The sequence below is a fragment of the Ixodes scapularis genome, unplaced genomic scaffold (genome assembly GCF_016920785.2).
Source record: "Ixodes scapularis isolate PalLabHiFi unplaced genomic scaffold, ASM1692078v2 PGA_scaffold12__126_contigs__length_90152505, whole genome shotgun sequence".
Lineage (NCBI taxonomy): Eukaryota > Metazoa > Arthropoda > Arachnida > Ixodida > Ixodidae > Ixodes > Ixodes scapularis.
Genome location: NW_024609838.1, coordinates 31,262,609 through 31,282,777, shown reverse-complemented (window position 1 = coordinate 31,282,777; position 20,169 = coordinate 31,262,609). Strand labels below are relative to the sequence as shown.

General features: G+C 47.3%; 1 protein-coding gene across 1 annotated transcript in view; it reads left to right on the top strand.

The window, feature by feature from the left end:
- Positions 1-20,169, top strand: part of LOC115327527 — a 123,030-nt gene that overhangs the window by 67,639 nt on the left and 35,222 nt on the right. Inside the window, exons 6-8 of the mRNA XM_042289172.1 lie at positions 7,810-7,952; positions 14,168-14,316; positions 19,383-19,464. Of these exons, the coding sequence (XP_042145106.1) occupies positions 7,810-7,952; positions 14,168-14,316; positions 19,383-19,464 (374 nt within the window). The remainder of the gene's footprint in view (positions 1-7,809; positions 7,953-14,167; positions 14,317-19,382; positions 19,465-20,169) is intronic.

The following is a 20,169-nucleotide window of genomic DNA, read 5'->3' as shown; positions in this document are numbered from 1 at the left end:
ACAAAGTAGCGTCTTGCAGCATCAGTAAGCTAACGGGGCTCGACAGTCCCACGCTCACATTTCCGCAGAGCGAGCGCGGCCGGCCAGATCGAGGCGCAGTATGCTCTCGCGTCGCGATTGCTACGTCGTTGCTCTGCCTACACTGATGACATGTGCACTGGCAGTCGAAGCAACCCTCTTGAGACTTCACTCGAGTTTAATATATGACTTTATAGCGCGATAGACTCTCGTAAAACTAAAAGTAGCTCATGAAAATAGTTTTTTTCTGCTCCCAAAATTTCTCCAAAGCTGCTTTGCCCAGTTTCATCCCTGTATTTCCAATACTGGAAATTGTGGCTTTAACACTCCAATATTGAACAGCATATGACAGCATACATTCAATATTAGAAAGCCCTTGGCCTTGGCAGTGCAATATGACCTGCACAAGTCAGCATACTTCCAAAATTGGAAATCCAAATTGGCTTTTACAGTCCACTATTGGACCAGCTTATGCCAGCATGAGTTGATCATGGAAAGCTGTTGGCTTTGACAGTTGAATATTGACCAGCTTACGCCAGCATGCATCCGATATTGGAAAGCCATTGGCTCTAACAGTCCAATATTGGACAGCTAATGCTGGCATGTATCCAATATTGGAAAGCCATTGGCTCTGACAGCCCAATATTGTACAGTTTATGCCAGCATATATCCAATATCGGAAACCTATCGGCTTTGACAGTCCAATATTGGATAACTTATGCCGGCATATATCCAATATTGGAAAACCATTGACTTTGACAGTCCAATATTGGACAGGTTATGCCAATATATATCCAATATTGGAAAGCCATTGGCTTTGGCAGTCCAATATTGGATAACTTATGCCAGCATATATCCAATATTGGAAAACCATTGGCTTTGACAGTCCAATATTGGACAGGTTATGCCAGCATTTATCCAATATTGGCAAGCCATTGGCTTTCACAGTCCAATATTGGACAGCTTATTCCAGTGCATCACCAATATTGGAAAAACATTGGCTATGATAGTCCATTATTGGCCCAGGTAATTCCAATATTGGTAAACACATGGCTCAGTTGGGCCATTGTTGGGCCATTCTTTGTCCCATCAATTCCAATGTTGGCCCAATATCGTGTGCTGCCTGGGGAGGCAGCCCAAAAACTTATTCAGAGATATAGACCAGTGTCTGCCCTGTTCCACGGGTGCCGCCATGCACAGTAGGGGGCTGAGCTTTTGGCAAGACTCCGTTTTTTTTTCTCCAAACCTTCGCACATATCGCTGTACGAGAACGTCAGAAATGCATAGTCACGAAGCTCCAACAACACCGATGCTAAGAGTGCAATAAATGCGTTATGCGCAGCCCCACTCTTAACAAGAGCCTTCGTTTGAGATTATTATTTCCCATTTTTATCGCTGGGGGCTAGGCTTTCGGACTGCGGTCTATAAGAGAGGACATGCAGGCAAGCGTGATGAACTTTCAACATTTCGAACACCCGAAACTTAGAAGCAAAACTGACTTTTTTTTTTTTTCTTTTTTTTTTCCATTGGTCTTTCTTGAGTGTTCAAGATGTTGAACGTATTTACGTTCGTACATTGTATATGGTATGACCATTGCTTTGCCCATACAGACAGGCAAGCCTAACGTTCGCACCTCAAAGTACTACTTGTTAGCCCCTCGAAATGTCGTAGTTTCAAGCGTCCAATAAATACTTATGGGCAGTTTGGCAAGCCATTTACAGCCCCGTTCGTTCTGCGTGTCAACAACAAAACCGTCCCACTATTGTACGCGTTGTTACTATACTCGGAACTCGCCGCGTTCTACAAAGTGGCCCAGCCCCTCTGAGAGGCGGGCGGCTGCACCTATGCGCGTGATTCAGGAAACCCATATATTACGAGGCGCCCCCAAAAGCACAGTCGGGGATTTTAATTGACGGTCCGCGCGATGGTTAGTCTTCCTCCCAAAGACTGGTCCTCCGGGTGCGGCTTTCGAAGGTCATCTTACTTTTCTCGCTAGGCTCAGAAATTCCGAACCTGTTTTTTTTCTTCTTTATTTTTGGCTAGACGAACGCCGTCAGTGTGATTTTATGTGGGTTTGCAGTCCTGGAAAATGATAAATGAACTGTCGTTCTGACTATACGGTAACATCAATTCAAAAATGTGTGCCGCGGCCTACGAAGATAACCCCGTCGGAAAGCTTTCCCATCGGAAAGCTTTCCCATCTAGAAAAAAAAGCTGGAATGCAGGGGATCTCTTCTCACTGACAGCTGAGGAAAGGCAGGGCGTGCTGACTTCCGAGCATCTTATTACCACCGCAGAACTAATAAGACTGTGGCATCTGCTGATAAGAATGCCGTAAAAGCAAATCGCAAAGTGAGAACCCCGAACACTGTAAGCCGCATCCTGCGCTCGTTCAGCTGTCAGTAAACTATACGGGGAGCGGGCGCTCGAAAATTCGTCTTGGACGCGTCGGAACGCAGCGAGGGAAGGGGCAGCGCATAGAACGCGGAGGGAATGCGTGATGGCAAAGCGGCCTAGCCCGCGTCGTCATTGGCTTGCATGTACGCTTTGTATACATGGCTTGCATGTGACGTCATTCAAAGATCGCTCCAATGTATACCAGAGAAGAGGGTAAGAAGGAGCTCCCCTCTTATCAGGATCCTCTTTTGTGCACCCCGGATTTGCACAGACGTCGCTATTCTCCTCCCAGAGGATTACAGAAGATGAACCCGTCACTCAAAGTTCTTACAAAAGCAGCTTCCCTCTCCTCCTCTTACATGGTGCTCAAAAGTATGCCATCTGCACGTGAGTGCAATCCGTGTATAGGCTCGTCGAACAGTTGCAGCCGAAAGTTCAAGGAGCGTTCCGACTGGACTTCGGTAACAAAAGTGCGGCGTCATCGTCGCGAGAGTCCAATTGACGCGCTTCGTAAACGTGGGACCTAACTTTGAGTTTGGCAAGTCGAGAGCTCCGTTCTTCAAGCGCGAGCTATAGCCCGCGCTCCTGGCTTTGAGACATGCATTTCTAGCGCGAGTGCTGTATACCTCAAGGAAAGCTGCCTCGAGGTCTACCCGCTATGCTTCAAACTGAGCCAATCAGAGGTCGGACTCCTGACGTCGACAGAACCCCCGCAAAAGCTAGGCGTCGTTCTGACGTCACTGCAACTCCTGCGCACGAAGCAGACGACTTGCTCTCCGCATATATGCCTGAGTGCACTGCGTATTTGATGGTGTCAAATGAATCTTTCGAACGCTCGCCTTCGGCATGCGCTATAGAGGTAACTCATAACAGCAAGACGGTAGCGATAATGACGTCAATGAAAACCCACTCTACGGTGTGCGAGTGTTCCAACATGGGCCTTCAGTGCACCGGAACGCGAGGAGAAGCACGCCAATCAAAGGACAACATAGCGAACCCGCCGCCCTCGCAATAACTGGTTGATGAAGGGAAACAAAAAGAAGGGGGGGGGGGGGGGGGGGGAGCCATTTGGGTGGTAAACAAGTAAACAAACACACGAGGTGCGCAAGAAGACGAACTTGTACGCTGTACAGCGCTGTGCTCAAGTAAGCTGACATTAACTGTAAAGCAAGGTTGACTGCTACATTGGATGCCAACGCCAGTACGGCCGTGGGCTGTTCGAAATGCTTCGTCTAGGAGCCGCACCGTGGCGCTACTCTCTTGTCGCACGCGGAGCCGTATATGCTGTGAGTTTGGTCATTAATCAGTAAGAGTATGGCGGAAATAACGGGACGTCATTGGAAAATATTGTTTCAGTTACCTTGGGCTCGATGACTGACAGCTCTTGTGACCAACCACCCCTGCAGCCGCAAATATTCCCCTCGCGGAGGCAGTGAGCTTAACAAATGCTCTCCAATCACAATTTCTAGCTAAGGAAGTAGTCAAGTATTTCATTTCAGCACGCTAGGGTGTAAATTTGCGTTTCTTCGTAGCTGAAAGCGCAGCGCACGTGATGTTGGCATCACGGCTCTTTTCAGAACGCACTCAATCTTCCATTTGACTGCCCTCGCAGTAAAAAAAGGTAGATTCAGCTCCGTGCGGATTTCGCCTCATGTTTCAGAAACGTTTTCTCGTCAATGTCACCTTTCCAGGCTCAGTAAACGCACTCATCATCATGAAACTCCCATTTTTCCACTAATCTCTCACAATTATACGTCCTGAATTTTCAGCCTCAGCTCTTCAAGGTCATCCCAGCTCATTCTTACTTCGCAACTTCATCACGGGGGGAATATGCTGCGCTAAGGGCGGCATACGCGACAGCGAGGCATCTCTGACGTGATGAGGCGTTAGTCGAGGGACCACTTCTTAGAACGCGCTAGACACACCGGTCATAGGCGCGTTCCAGGCACTATGGCCTTGGCGTTCCTACGGTTGCCATACGAGGGGGGACCCAAAAGAAACCGAACTAATTCTTTTTTAAGCAGAGCTTTTGCAGTACCGCGTTTTGCCGCCAGGAGTTGATAGAGCGAACATTGCTGAGTCAATAGGCCTAATTCCGTCCTCGAAGAAGGTTAGGACTAGTTGCGGCTGGGTTTATAGTGACAAGTGTCTCGTGTGGGCGTCGTTTTTGCAATGTCTGATATCTGTGAACAGCGTGCGGTGGTTAAATTCTGTTTTTTGCTCGTAGAAAGTGGAACAGAAACTATTGAACTGTTAAAAACGGCGTACAAGGACGATTCCATGGGGAAAACTCAAGTGTGTGAGTGGTTTTCCCGTTTCAAGAATGGCGACATGTCAATTGATGACAAACCTCGTTCCGGTCGTGCTTCCACGGCACGAACACATGAAAACGTTGAAAAAATTCGTGCAATCATCAACGAAGATCGACGACGGACCATTGACAAAATTGTGGAGCTGTCGGGAGTGAGTTGGAGTTCATTGCAGCGAATTCTGACAGAAGATTTGGGAATGAAAAGGGTGGCTGCCAAATTCGTGCCACGACTGCTGACTGCTGAACAAAAGCAAGGTCGCGTGGAAGCATGCTGTGCTTTGAAAGAAGAGTCCCGAAGTGACCCAAACTTTTTTTCAAAAGTTATTACAGGTGACGAAACTTGGTGCTATGGTTACGAAACTGAATCAAAGCAACAATCAAGCCAGCGGAAGACTTCAGGTTCGCCTCGCCCCGAGAAAGCTCGTCAGGTGAAATCAAACATCAAAACAATGCTGATTAGTTTTTTCAATGTGAAAGGAGTCGTCCATTCAGAGTTTGTTCCGCAGGGTCAGACAGTTAACCAGGCTTTCTACTTGGAGGTTTTGAAAAGATTGCGCAACAGTGTGCGGCGGAAGCGGCCCGATTTGTGGAAGTCGGGTGACTGGTTTTTCCATCATGACAATGCCCCGGCTCACACTGCCTTGTCTGTACGACAATTCTTGACCAAAAATGGTATGACCCCTGTTCCTCACCCCCCATACTCACCCGACCTTGCCCCGTGCGACTTTTTTTTTGTTTCCTAGAATGAAAAGAGAAATGAAAGGAAGGCGTTTTGCTGACGGTGCTGAGGTGAAGAAAAAAAAACGACGGAGGCGCTGTCAAGCATCACAAAAGATGAATTTAAACAATGTTTCAACACATGGATTAAGAGATTAGACAAGTGTATTAGTGCAAGTGGACAGTACTTTGAAGGAGATTGAACGTTTGTACTTGAAATGGGAATAAATAAGTGCAAAACAATTTAGTTCGGTTTCTTTTGGGTCCCCCCTCGTATACTGCAGGGCCCCCAACGTGGCGATTTCCACCAATGGTGGCCCGACTAGCTTTTGAAGCGTGGCTGCTTGTAGACGTGTATACGCCGCAAACCCTACTTTCTCGCACACAGACGGTCGCTTCTCCACTCTGACAGCGTGAGAAGTGATTCCGTGCACCGCGGCAGTGGAGGTTCCGTGTTCGTCTCTCGGAGGAAGCGGCAGTTCCGGCGTGAGGGGGAGTCCTTCCACGCTTTGCGGGATACGCTCTTTGATTTGAATGGCACGGTCGTGGGAGCAACCTTTCGAATGCGGTGGAGCCTGCACTGCCGCAGGCTGCAGAGATGCACGGCACCCTTGGCTGATTTCCGTCTCGGAGCAGCGCACATTCTTGCAGGTTCTTCCTTGCCTTGGATGGCCAGTAAAGAAAAATACTGCGGTGCATTGAGTTATTGAAAAAAAAAAATCTTCTTTACAGCATTGTTACGAGTGTACCTGGAAACTATTGTTGGACTTTAACTACATACTGATTATAATTATAACAACGCTTGGGGTCTGTTACCGCCATGCTCGTCTGTCATCATAATGCAAGTAACCATACTATGGCTGGATAACCTCTGCCCTTCAATTACAGTTATGACGTTTTTTTTTTTTTTTGTTGTTTTTTTTATAATTTACTTTTTCGTCTTTGTTAGACTATAAGGCAATACTGCTCTTCCCCCCAAACGCGCACACACACACGGATCGACGCAGATCCGTGAGCAGGCACGCAGATACAGCCTCACAGTTATCAATGCTCTAAGTTAAAGGAGCGGTGCAACGATATTCAATTGGAATGTCTTTCACTTTACACGAGCTTGCTGGCACTAGTGGGATTTAAGGATACTCGCACGCAACGCCACTGGCCAAGAAACTCCTTTGTTGCGGTGAAATTTCAGGCACAAAACCTATCATTTTCATTCAATCTCTCCTTTGCAAAATTTGATGACATAACGTGGGGATCGCAGTACACCCCAAGGACGTTATTCGAATGCGGTTCATAGATTGAACCCGCGCATTGCGTGGGCACTCGATTTAGGCTCGCGATGATTGCTAGCTCGAAAAGCATTCGGGTAGTGGCCCGTGTCCAGTCGCTGCAACGACGACAATAGCCGAGCCATAACAATGTCTGGAACTCAGCGCGTGTCCTGTGCTTTGCCAAATCAAGCGCGTGGCTATGATCAACATTGGCGGCATATAATCGGCTCCACATCACGTGGCCGCTTGTTCTGGCTGTGAGTTGAGGGGGTGAACGCTGCTCGTTTTTCTTTAATTTTTTCTGGGACTTCTATTGGGGCATGGGGTGAAAAACGAACGCGTGTTTCATAGGTCATTAACGGCAGGGATCCGTTCTAAGCGGCATTTGCGCAAAGTGCAAAAATTGTTGCATCGCCCCTTTAAGAGCTTTGATGTCTGGAACTTGACATCCAGCCAAATAAAAAAAGTAAAATTTTTTTTTAAATTGAAAAAGTAAAAGAAAACAAAAAACTCACATTCATGCATGTGAAAACATTAAACATGTAGGCGGTTCATAGTGGAAAAAAAAAGACCTTGAAACTAGGGGCAAAAAAATGGGGCAAGACAATGCCTTTTGAGACGGTGTCCCATTCTTTTTTTTTTTTTTTGTTCTAGTCTCAAGATTTTCTTCACTATGATCTTTCACCAAATTTCCTGGGGAGTAACTGTTATTTCATGTTGGTAGTTTCTACTCTCTACAAAATTGTTTTCTTGTATTAGGTTAACTTTGTCGTGGGCCTATTTAAACACGTGTTGGTGCAGTAACATTTTAGTTGCGTTTCAAGTTTTGTATTTGTCCGTCCTTCCCCTCGCTCCAAGGTTTAATACGTCAATAATTAAAGAAATGGCCGTTAAAAACACACACGCACACACAGACAAACATCGAGAAATACAAAAAAACAAAAAAGGCACGACATCTGTTTTTCTTAGTTTCTTCTTTCATACGCCTGTCACGACCCGAGCAGATTAAACTCTCGAAAATTAATGATCCTGTGACGGTTTTAACGCAACGAGCCTCCTCTTGTAGCTGAGTCCCTTTAGCTTCTGTCCTCGCAGAGCCTGGGCCAGTTCTCGACCGACATCGTGATCCAGCACCACGACATGATCGTGACCAATCAGGACCTGGGCCTCTCGGTCCACTGCCAGTACGACCTCACCAACCGCAGCGTTTCCAACGGGGTCCAACTGGAGGTCGACGGGTGAGTTCACGCTCCTCACGCGCGCGTCTCCTATAGGTTACAAGGCCGTAGTGCTCAATCGGTGACGTCATCCACTTGAGACCTGTCGCGTAGCGCAGACAGGCCTCGAGTGCTGCAGCAGCGCGTGTTGACGATCTGTGCCCCTCAATCGGCCTCCATTAAATGACGTGTAACATGCAGCCGATACGGCCTTGTTATGTAGAAGGGGGGGGGGGGGGGGGGGGTTGCTTCACCGTCCCAAAGACCTCCCTGGGAGGACTCCGCGGACAGAAGTTCCGCTATAGGGCATCACCAGGTGGCCTCTCGATTGGGGGAACGTTTAGCGGGAGGGTCATCATCCATCTCCGTTTGCCGGTGTATTTCTCAACACCGTGTCTACGTTTAAGCCACGTATCATTCGTCAGGGCGCACTGTACGTACAACTATGAACCGCTAGCCGTACCGTTTGATTTTCTTTTTTTTTATGTTTCCTTTTTTTTACCGCTGAAGAACGCCTCTTGAAGTACACTGAAGCAGCACAAACGGAGAGAATTAAACGCAGGGTTACATCTATAATCCCATGAATCGATGGCGCCAGGAATAAGGACACAGTACCAGCACCGGAAACAGACCGTTTTTGCACTACGACGACGACACCCGAAAAAGACATGGAAAAGTTATCGGTACAATTTAGAAAGTTCTTCTAGCAAACCTTGTCAAGACTGATTCTGCTAATAGACCTAAATGTTCCCTGATGGTGACCGCTTTGACTTTCAAAAATGATAAAATGAAAAGCTATACGTAATTCTCACCAGCCTAGTAACTAAATAAACTCAGTTAAAGAAAACGTCGTGTGTCATAAAACGTTGCCGAAGAAAGGAAACTGTACTTATGCAAGCTAGCCAAATCCAAAAAAAATTGGGTTCTGGGTATGTTTATACAGTCGGAACTTTTGGCAAATTCCACGGTAGTTTTGGAGCGCGCCGGGATCACTAGACCAGATCCGAGATGGGGCACGCGATCGGAACGGAGTCTCTTCGCCTACTGATCCCCAGTGGAACATGACCACTCTTCCGGGATCGGTGGATGCCTTCCGTCATTCACCTTCCCGGGAATCCCCCTTCCGCGGTCCCGCATCTTGGAGCACATATTTTCGCAATCGCGGTGCTAACAACACGTGTTCAACGCACGAGCGACCTTAATTATGATGTAAAAGATGCGTGTCGATAAGCCAGGTGCATTAGTGTAGCCCATTTGCCTCTTTATCGTAATACTCGTGAACGGTGCCCAGGTACGTCTCGATTTTCGGCCTCTTCCGCTGATGTCCGAAAAGGCATTTGAAATCATGATGAGCATATACAAGCAATCCCCGTCGTCGCTGTTACTTCGGCCGCTGCTGCTGGAAGAGTTGCTCGAGCAGCTTGACGACGAACTGTCATCAAGCAGCAGCTTGATGACAAGCGGGCGGGTGGCACTTTGCGAGTGGCTGTCATCAAGCTGCTGCTAGCGAGCGGGTGGCACTTCGCGAGCGGCCATTACGAATTCTTCAATAAGACAACATGCCCGGCGAGAAAGGAAGTCACGTGTGCGCGCCGAGGTCTGGCCAGGTTGGCTTCCGGTCGAATCCGCCAAAATCGGCGGAGCGACTTTTCTCCGATCCGGATCGAGATCTCGAGTGGGAGCTGATCCAAAACGACGAAAGGAACACGTCCGTCTCGATCCCGATCGCCTAGTCAAATATAAGCGCTCAAAAAAAGTCGATCCCGGCGCGCTCCAAAACAACCCATGGAATCCTCCATTAGACTGTCTCAACGGGCGACTAATGGCTAACGACTAACGTTATAACTAGGGTGTACATTTTCCGGTTTTAACCGAAAAACACCGATAAACATCCGTCGGTGACGAAAATATAAAATCGGTTAAAACCGAAAAACACCGGTGGTTGGATACTTTTGCCCTGGTTAAAACCGAAAAACACCGCTCGTTGCTAGTTTCCGACCTAGCGAAACCCCTTCCCCGTAGAGGTTCGTCAAACATGTTATCTCGTGGATCCTGCATTCTTCCAGTGTTTACACATGGCTTGCAGGTGGCGTCAGTCCGCCCTCCTTTCTGGGGGTCAAAAGCGTCTAGTGAACGCAGTGGAAGCTAAGCTTTCATACGCCTTTCCCCTATTGTGTCTCCCATGGCCCCCTTTTGTGCAAAAATTAACGCAGTGGAGGGTAGGCTCTCACGTGCCTTTTCCTCATTGTGTCTGGCCAAGTGATGTCGGTGCAAGCCATGTATTCAGAGGTTGCTGTGGTTCCTGGAAGACACTACCAACGTCCGTGTCGTACAGGAGCGTGCGTTTTCATAATTGCGGGTTGCGAACCGCAAGGAACGTGCTGCCATGACGGTAGCACGTTCCTTGCGTGTAGATGCAAGCATCTACACGCAAGGCATGTATGCTTGCATATACTATAATGCTTTCATCTACTAGACCAAGTGTGAGAAATAGTTGCTACCTAGAGAAGAAGTGTATGAACTATGTGAATAAAATTGGAACCCTCTGTCTGTGATCAATCGCTTGTTTTTCACTGATAATCACCGATTTCAGCCTCGCCGTGAGACGTTCTACCGAAATACACCGGTGTTTTGAAAATAAATAAACACCGAAAAACATCCGCCGATTTTTCTCACAAATAAACACCGGAAAGTACACACCCTAGTTATAACCAACCGAAGTTGGTTATAACGAAATAGCGGCTACAGCGAAGCGATCACGATTTCCCATTCCCTTTTGAGCTTCGTTATATCCGAAGTCGGTTATAACGAAATAGTGGCTACAGCGAAGCGATGACGATTTCCCATTACTTTTGTACTTCGTTATAACCGAAGTCGGTTATAACAAAATAGCGGATATAACGAACTGATTTCCGATTCCCGTTGACTTTGTTATAACCGATCTCGACAGTACTACAACTTCTTACGAAGGAGTTTCAACGAATCATTCCGGTACCTCCGATAACAATACCCGACACTCCGCCGACGCCTTTGCGCATATGATCGTATCGTATCTAACGGTACCCGCTCCGATACCCGACACTCAGAGGAATGTCGGGTTTTGTTATGGAAGCCATCAGAGCGATCTACTAAAGCATCTTAGTATCGCAAAACTACACTACCGTAAAGTCATTTGCCCGAAACACTCGATAATTTCGCGCATGCGCGATATTATCTGCGCAGTATTCGGTTGCGTTATCGGAACACAGAGAAAATGAAAACACCTAATAACACGAAAGAAAATTTCTAATGATAGCAGCTAATGACACCCGTACGCGCACCCCACGCAGCGTTGTCACGACAGCAGCACACCTGTCTTGCAACAGTGGTGCGTGCGTGCGTATTTTACGCTTCGCCTAAAAACGTGACATAAAAAAAAGAAGGAAAGAGTTCCAACGAGAGAGAGAAAGCGTCTGCGCCTTTTTATATCGTCAAATGTCTGCCGAAAAAAAAAAAATGACGGAAAACACCAAAACAAAACAAACAAACAAAAAAAATGAGTCGTCCTACGCCACTCCGGCCGCGCCAGTCGGTGGCTCGTTGACTCCTTCTGAAGCGAGGGTGAGGAGGCGGCAAACAATCGTTCCACGTCCACAGAATGCCAGGGGACACAAAAACGAGGAAGTCCGACAACAACAGGAACGGAACAACGGGAAGATATCCGAAAAATCTCGCATTGAAAATCAACAACGGTCTCCCCCACCGCGTTCTCCAGCAGATGGCAGGGGCAGAACCGAGCTATTTTCTTTCACGAATTTGTATATTTAGGTTTCATTAAGTGACCGTCGCGATCGCCGTCGGAAACGGATGCGTGGGTGTTCTCATCGATGGTGCTACTATCCGGACATAGGGGGCGTTGCGTGAGGAGGTGCCTCGTAAGGGAAGCATTTTTTTCCCCGTGACTGCCCGGCAGGTTGTTGTGGCGAGGGTCGAAGAAGGAATGTTACGACGTGCTGCAGTGGCGTGAGACCGGGTGTGAAGTGGTCGGCGCGTAACGCGATATCACGCACTGTTGCATGTGCAGAAAAGTTGATCTTCCCCGTCCTCCCCGCGCCTTGTTGCGATTCGACGAGCGTGGTGCCGCATCAACAAGTCGTTCTTTGCAGATGTCGTGTTCCTTTTCATGCTTTGAATAGGATCGTAAAATGGAAGCATCGATCAGATCTCGCCTTGTGCCTGGTGGTACGGTATGCGCTTGTAAGATGGATGGGTTCAGATCGGTGCAATATTGAGCAGCTGATATTATAAGAGTTTGATATTTATTTCTGCTCACTCTCAAACATGACAACATGGCACCGAAATTTCTGTGTATACACAGGGCACTATAGAAACATTTTAAAGGAAAGATTACCCTGCTTACAAACAGACGCCTTAAACTTATCTGCGCAATGAACACTGCTTGTACAAGGAGTGTCATAGTAGGATCAGCCCCAGAAACTATGGCATTGAATCTTATTACTGCACCATTACTGACGTTTCTTACTAGACGGCATGCAACACCTTCAGCGGTTCTGATGATGTTCCATGTTCTGCTTTGTGTGTCCGTATAAAATGGTCACACAGAAGTAAAGTTAAGGTGAACTCACTGTAGTGCATTACCCTGTATTCCTGCAGCTTGTTTAGCTGAGGCTACAAAAAAAAAAAGAAAAAAAAGTCCCGCTGTTTTTCATTAGTACTGCACATCGACTCTCAAGATGCCTGGGAACTTGCTAAAACAGACAAAGCCTCTGTACCTCCTAGTACACGTGCACTAACGATAAGAAGAGTGGACGGCTTGGCACGACTGGAATAGAGGACACCACAGAGCAAAATGGAGAGGTCATGAAAAAGGCAAATCGAAGTGACTTCGAATGAGCACGCTCGCGGTGCACAGAAAGCTCAATTGAAAGACACTATACACAAGGTCCTGTCCCGTCCCCCAATGTATAGGTGTTTGCAAGCGGCCACGCTTCACGACATAGTCGTACCACCGTGAACAGAAAATGCTCTGTTTGGACGCCAGTCTGGCAGCAAATGGTACGCCTTCTCAAGACTTGATCACAAGACGATCTACACATTCCAAGACCAAGATGGCGGCGTCCAGAGGCCGTACTTGCAAACGTCCAGAGTTTCCGTTCAGTTTACGCTCGTTCTCCAGCGAAACATACGAAGCGCGGCGAGGTTATAAAACGGGTCTGTCGCCTTCCGCCTCTTCGCAAAGTGTCTCCACTTCTGAGCACCTCCGAAGCGTCTCGTCACGGTCGACGGCGTTGCCGAGGTTGACCTCCGGCTTGCTTCCGCTTGCCGGTAAAAGTCTTTCACGGAGCGTTTTGCACGGGGGGCCTCGTGGGAGACGTCATCGACGTGGACGAGACGGCTTCGAGGACGTTGACAGACGATGACGGATGTGCCCGGCGGTTTGATCGCGAGAGGTCAATGTCTTCGCCGCGTTCGCTCTCTGGGAGGAGGTCGTTATGTCTGCGTGTGTGTGTCTCTCGGTAAATAAGGGGAGGGCTGTTTTCTTTGCTTCGCTGTTCTTGTGCATTCTTCGGGTCGCGGCCCGTCTGAGTTGTGTCGGCCCGGAAGAGGGCTTAACGAACTCAGCGGCGTGTTTGAATGAAGGTTGCATGAAAGGAATTTGGCTTGGTTCGTTGCTCGGCGCGTGTTTGGACCGGCGACAATGAAGCGTGCGGCTTTGTTTCTTGTCTTGTCGTTGGTATGTGTGTGAGGTTGTTCTAAGTGCGGCGGTCGGGTAAACATAGTGCAGGAGGTCTAGAGTTCAACAAGGTGTCGGGAGGTGGGCCGAGAAAGAGAAGCTGAGAAGCAATGCGCGGAACTTGAAATTGGCTTGCGATTGCCGGAAGTTCGTAGAAAAATGCTAATTTAATGTTTTAAGATTGCATTCTTTGTCGTTGACAAGATACATGCCACCTAGGCCGTCGGGAGGTATATGTTATGTTAACATGCGAAGTAGTAAGACGATGTCTCGTGGTTAATCGCTTAGTGTCTTTCTAGGACACATTTCAAACCGCTGAAGAACGAAAATGGACGTACTAATCCCTTATACATTTCGGAAGCCAGACACCGATGCCAAACGCCACAGGTTAACTGTAAAAGCCAGTGTCTTATTGCCTGTCTATCAAAGCTCCCTATCTGCCTATCCGAGAGCAGTGATTATTTGTTTCATATTTTTCTCGTATGTCTCTGTCTCTTTTCAGTCGCGAAGTGGAGACATCTCAGAGTCAGCTAGCAACAGTGAGCTCCCCCAACGTCACCATGAGGATCACAGACCGTTTCGGAGAAGACGTGTTCACAGCGGAGGTTGGAGATCCACTGGCGCTACGCTTCGAGATTGTCGACAGCAACAGTACGTATTTCGTGGGACCTCCCCCAGGCTGTTTTTTTTTCAGCTTCCTCGTTTATAGCCTCTGCGATACTTTCACAATGCCGCTGCATCATCCAAAATCTGCAACGATCAGGAGCTCAGCTCGCACATCTAGAAGCCATCCACTAGAGTTCGTGATGGACGGAGCTTCGATGAAGAGATAACACGGCTTCTTTCTCTTCGTGCACATCAGCCATCGAGCTGGTTAAAAATTCCGTGGTCACGCCCCTAGCGTAGGGCGCAGTATCTCCCGAGCAAATGTGATGGTTTCGGGTGAACGTCCTTCTCGCATCAATCGACCGCTTTCGTTCCTGGGAGGGGCCGTCGGAACAAGAGGCTCGAAAACGATGCACCGTTTGCCTAACGAGACTGGCTTTAATGATGATCCATGGGGTCAGTGTCAGTGTAGACGGCGTGAAGTTTGTCCCGACACCGCCCCATCAACTTACGACGGCAGTTATAGTCTGGCAGTGAGCGCACCACCGTCTGATGGACGAGCCACTTCCTGAAGCTGAGGGCGAACACTTTGAGCCTCGTGAGTTTGCGTTACGGAGGCTGGATGTTCGTACTGTTATCGGAACAGCTCCCGCATCCTTTCAACTGCAAAAGCGTGGCTTGTCTGTCTGCGGTGCAGTTTCCCAGTGCCTGAAGGGCTCTTTTCTCAGGTTCGATGCTAAGATGTTACAGAAGACGAGACGTTCTAAGAAAGGACGTGAAAAGCGTCTGGATTTTGAATATTCTCATTATAATGCCTACCATATGGTCTACTGGTGGTACACCTGGTTCGTAAATCGAATGTCCGTTTGTCCCCGATCAAGTCCAGTATTTCATATCACAGGCTTTGGCGATGTGCGAAACGATAGTGCTGTGTCCATTGCCCACGGATGTTTTCATATTGGAGAGGAGATCGAACAGGTCACGCCTCTAGCGGTACGCTTCAGCTGTGGGGACAGCAAACCATATTTTCTTGTTTGTTTTTGACGGGAGAAGTCGAAGATGATGATTCGAAGGCCGCTCCTCGCGCGACCAAAGCACTGGACAGAGCGAAGCGCTCGTGCCCAGACCGGTCTAGGCAACGTTACTGGATCGGAGAAGTTGACAAGCTCCGAAAAAAAAGTGACGCGCTGCCGTTCACTGCCGCGTAGCGGCGCTCTTGTCCAAGCCCGCCCGACCCGTTCGGTCTGACTGGCCTCGGTACTCGTGGATACGCCGTGAAACATCGTTTTTGTGTGGGTTCACAAAGTGTATTACTAAGGACTGTTGCTAGTGTGATAATGTCCGGATTGAGACGACATTTTCTGGGACTTTTTAGGGAAATTGACACCCGTTGGGCCTTCTTAGTTTTGGCAGTTTTCCGACATTCGGCACCAAGGCAAGAAACTCGGAGAAATGGCTGCGTTTATCGTTCGTGGTTCCCGGCACATGAACCGTTGTGTTTTGGTCGTTTGCGGACTAAAATACCGTGAGCTTCCCTTTTCTGGTGTTCTCTGTTTGTGTCTGAAGTTCAGGCGTAAGCTATTGGATACATACCAAAGCCGCATTAGGAAAGAATGTCAATTTAAAGAAGACGTCTTGGTCATTCGAAAAAATCGGGCTGTTTTTGTATTTGTATTCGGCTACGTCGAGGTCTTCTACTGGTAAAAACAACTGAGTTATTATTCGTGTGTGTTCTTTACGTGTGTGACAACCTCGCTCCCTTGCGTATACGTGCCATTTCGGAGACGTGTGACTCACGGGTAAGAATTTCGAGACATCAATTCCGATCAGCTGATCAGCGGGAGTTCGTGTGAGTATATTTGGAGATTTACGTATGAACGTGCGGTAGATATTAGAACAGTTATTTTACAGTACCTGCTACAGCTTCGCGGTAACAGTGCACGAATTGTGAGACACCCTCGTTGACTATGTGAAACGAGGTCATTTGTGTAATGTGTATGCATGCTCCATGTGCCTGACATCAACATGCTTGTTGGCATGTTTATAAGCGCGAATTTATTTACATTCACTTTAACTACTATTTTCTTAAAGTTGCAGTTGTCCATAAATGGTCATGTTGTTGATCTCATGGCGTTTCTGCGATCTATCTCAAGCCAAAATAAAGACAGTTTAGCTACCCTGAAAACGCGACATAGAAAGGCGGGACTGCAAATACCACTTTCGAAAACTATACAATCCCTCTTCGTTGTAACGCAAGTGCTCTTTTACGCGAGATACATCAATCGAGAGGTGACGGAGACGGTGGCAGTAGCAAACAAGAAAGCTCGGGTTCTGTGATCGCAAACTACAGGTATCTTCAGTCCTGATGTTTTGCATTGCGCTGCGATTGTTTTTCATGCAAAAAGAAATAAACGTTGCGCAGTATTCATCTGCAAATTTAGCCTTGCCGAAGATTTGTTGGGGTAACAATTGAAAGGCAGAAAGCGTATTTTGTTCGTTTTCTTGTGACAAGTGGGAGCGTTTATCGAGCAGCGCACGCAAGCCCCTGCTTGTGGATGCTGGTCATAGACGAATATGGAGGGACATCAACTATGACATAAATCCCGGTGTACTTTGATATTACACGAACATAGAATCGCACTCGGGAGCCAGGCCCGAAGCTAGGCGCCATGCTGCTATCCAATGAATTATAGAGTAAAAATCGAAGAAATCATTAGCGCACATAATTACGCTCGTGACTGCAGCAGAATCTACTTGCAGAGTCCATTTGTTAATAAGTTCACAAAGGCCACCGACGTTCCGCCGACCGCCTGATTTCGCAATGTAAAGCCAGCGTCCCGAGCTTGCCCAGAGCTTGGCCGGTCTTGCGGACCGGGCGGGCTGCGACGACAGCGCCACCACGCTCTCGCGACTGGAGGGGGCCGGCTTTCCGAAGCGCGGCTAATGCGGAGCTTGTCAACTGAGCTGATTTAGTAACGTTGGGTCTAGGCGAGGTTCAATTTCTTTGTTATGCTGTGTTGGTAAACACCGGGCAGTGGGGACAACAAGCTCGATAAAGCGCCCCCTATAGTTCGATATCCTTCCCAACAGGCGGTTATGTCTCCGAAGCCGCACTGTAGATTTACGTCGAGTGCGCGCCGTGTATTGTAATTTTGCAACGTAAGTTACATATGATCAAAATCATTGCAATTGCCCAGCATCATACTTTGCATAGTGCTAATAAAAAGTTTTATTGGGTTCACACTGTGATCTTCAAAGTTTGGGACGTAAGTTAGTCGAAAGGTTCTTGTCAGAATCAACATGGGTAACCGTATTACTGCATGTCCACGGACCTTCGTATCCGGATGCCGTACCTTTTCCAAGCTTGTTCCTGGCTGCATGCAACGTAGTATACGCGAGTTCCAGCCAACAAACAATATGAGGGGCATTTCGATTATCGCCTTATAATAGAAGCACATAGTTAACTTTAGAACGCTTCAGTGACGTGAATTTCGTAATCTATGAGTGATAGAACAAAAATATGAATCGCCGTCCGTATTTTTGAGTAAACCATCAACGATTTAGGGATTGTGATTGTCACACCGTGACACCATCGTTCCGAAGACTCGCGAATAGCACGTCAGCTTAGACACACATTCGGGTGAGGTAATCATTTTAACTCGACTCTTCAGGGCTAATAGACTGAACTTATCAACGGTAAACTCGAAATAACATACACTCATTTTGAAAAAGCTTCTGCACTTTAGAGTAGCACTCTTCTGACACCCGCAAGGTGGCAGCCAAGCAGTTTAGCTTCTAACGGCTATGGTGTCTGGAATGCATCTGCGACTGGCGTGTTCACTGCAATCAAAAGAGTAGTCTTTTAGTGTCCGCCAAGTGAATAGAAATGTAATGTCATATATATATATATATATATATATATATATATATATATATATATATATATATATATATATATATATATGCCCCAAGCGAACCTTCAGCTTTAAGTCGAGCCGAATATATGTGCATCGATCCCGCAACACGATGTGGCTCAACAAACAAATCATTTTATAACTCTCTGAAATAGTTATAGTAATATTCTCTATTTTACAATGTTGCCACTGGCATGTCCATTTAGTGACATATAGATAGAGATATATTACATACAGGTCATTAAAGAAATGCCTGCGCTTCATCATGGGGCTTGTTGTTTAGCCTGTTTTATCGCCCCCCCCCCCCCCTCCCCTCAAAGTAGTCTACTCTATTCATCTTTGTTTTCGTGTTGCGACATCACCTCGGGGACGAATGATGAATGCGAGCGGCAGTCTGGTTATCTGGGCTCTTCATCATATAGCCTCTCGATGTTCGGTCCGGAGCAAAGGTCACTTCCTCGTGAAAGAGAAGAGCGCTGAGATTACATCCGCCGTCTTCCAATCGATTGCCGATCCCATAATGGAGCACGGAACAAGTTCCCTAACAACTTAGGAGTGTCCCCTTGCATTCGTATCTGTCTGCCCTTGTTTCTTTTTTCTCTCTTCTCGTTCTCAAGAGAATCTTGCGGATTTCGACATCGCCCTAATTGCCCCCAATCGTGCCAAGATGACCATTACGAGTACGTGTACGTACGCTAAGATGAAATAGAGGTTGATTTAGATGCGCTGGGTACTAACTGTTTCGATTTGCCAAGAGAGCAAGTGGGTGGGCGTGCTTAAGGTGTATTTTGATTTACGATCTGTCTAACATCTCTTGAGATGTGTGCGTGTTTGTTGGCGGGAGGGAAAAGGGGGGGGGGGGGGGGGGGGGTTCAGTGGCCGATAGTTAACTGCCTGCACTGACAAAAGGTCTCCTCTAAGTTGGAGGTATGCAACTCCATCTGAAGGCAGATGAGCTGCCCGCTCTATAAACATCAGCATAGTAACCGACAACGTGAATCGGTGCACAATAAAAACAATTAAAGCGGCAAAAAAAGAAAGAAAAAGACACAAGGTCATGTGGAAAGAACGCAAGTGCTTTGTTTATGTTTGCATTCTACTTGTCTTTGTGTTCTTTTTGCCTCGTTTTATTTACTGTGGTTTCTGCAGATGTGGCTAGTGAATGAAGACTTACTTCAGAATTTGTTTCTCTCGAAGGTCCGTACGAGATCTTTGTGCGGGAGCTGGTGGCGATGGACGGCGTGGACAGCAATGAGATTCTCCTCGTGGACAGCTTAGGGTAAGCCTTTAATCCCTAATCGATCATAATTCTAGTCTCTCCTGCCGGTCACTAACCGGTCAAGAATGACCAAGGTTGTTCGTGGATGAAATTTGTCGCTATTCAAGTTCAGCTTACAAAAGCGAAAATGCATTGGTTGCTATCTTCGTTTTCCAGTGGTTATTAACGTTCATGAATTCTTCTCATTCTAGCAAATGAGGCATAGAAGTGTTAGAGTTGTTTCGTCTGTTTGGTTCGTCCATGTTGTCTTCTTTGGAATTATAACAATACAAGAATTTTGCTATGGCCTGTTCATTTTTCTTCTTTTTTTTTCTTTATTACCTTACTTTTTTATCTACAGAATGATATCTGCATCTTTCAGTTTGTGTCAGATTTTAAGATGGACTAGGCAGTGGCGTCCAACTACGCTAAAGAGCCGCCCACACCCTCTGTGTTTACGCTACTAAATTTTTACTATCTGAAAACACGAGCATTGCCCGACGATTCACCTTAGCCAGGTGATTGACGAAGAGCAAACACCACATACACACTGTTAGGAGTCTTTCTTATTTCGCAATAACTGAGGCTAGTCTCACGTTACTTGTCTAAAGTTTTCCGGCAGCGCGCGGAGACCTCTCCACTGACAGGTTCAACGCTCGAGCGGACGTCCTCGACAATCGCACGGCGATAGACGTGGGAGGACCGGCTATGGGATTTTGAAAGCTG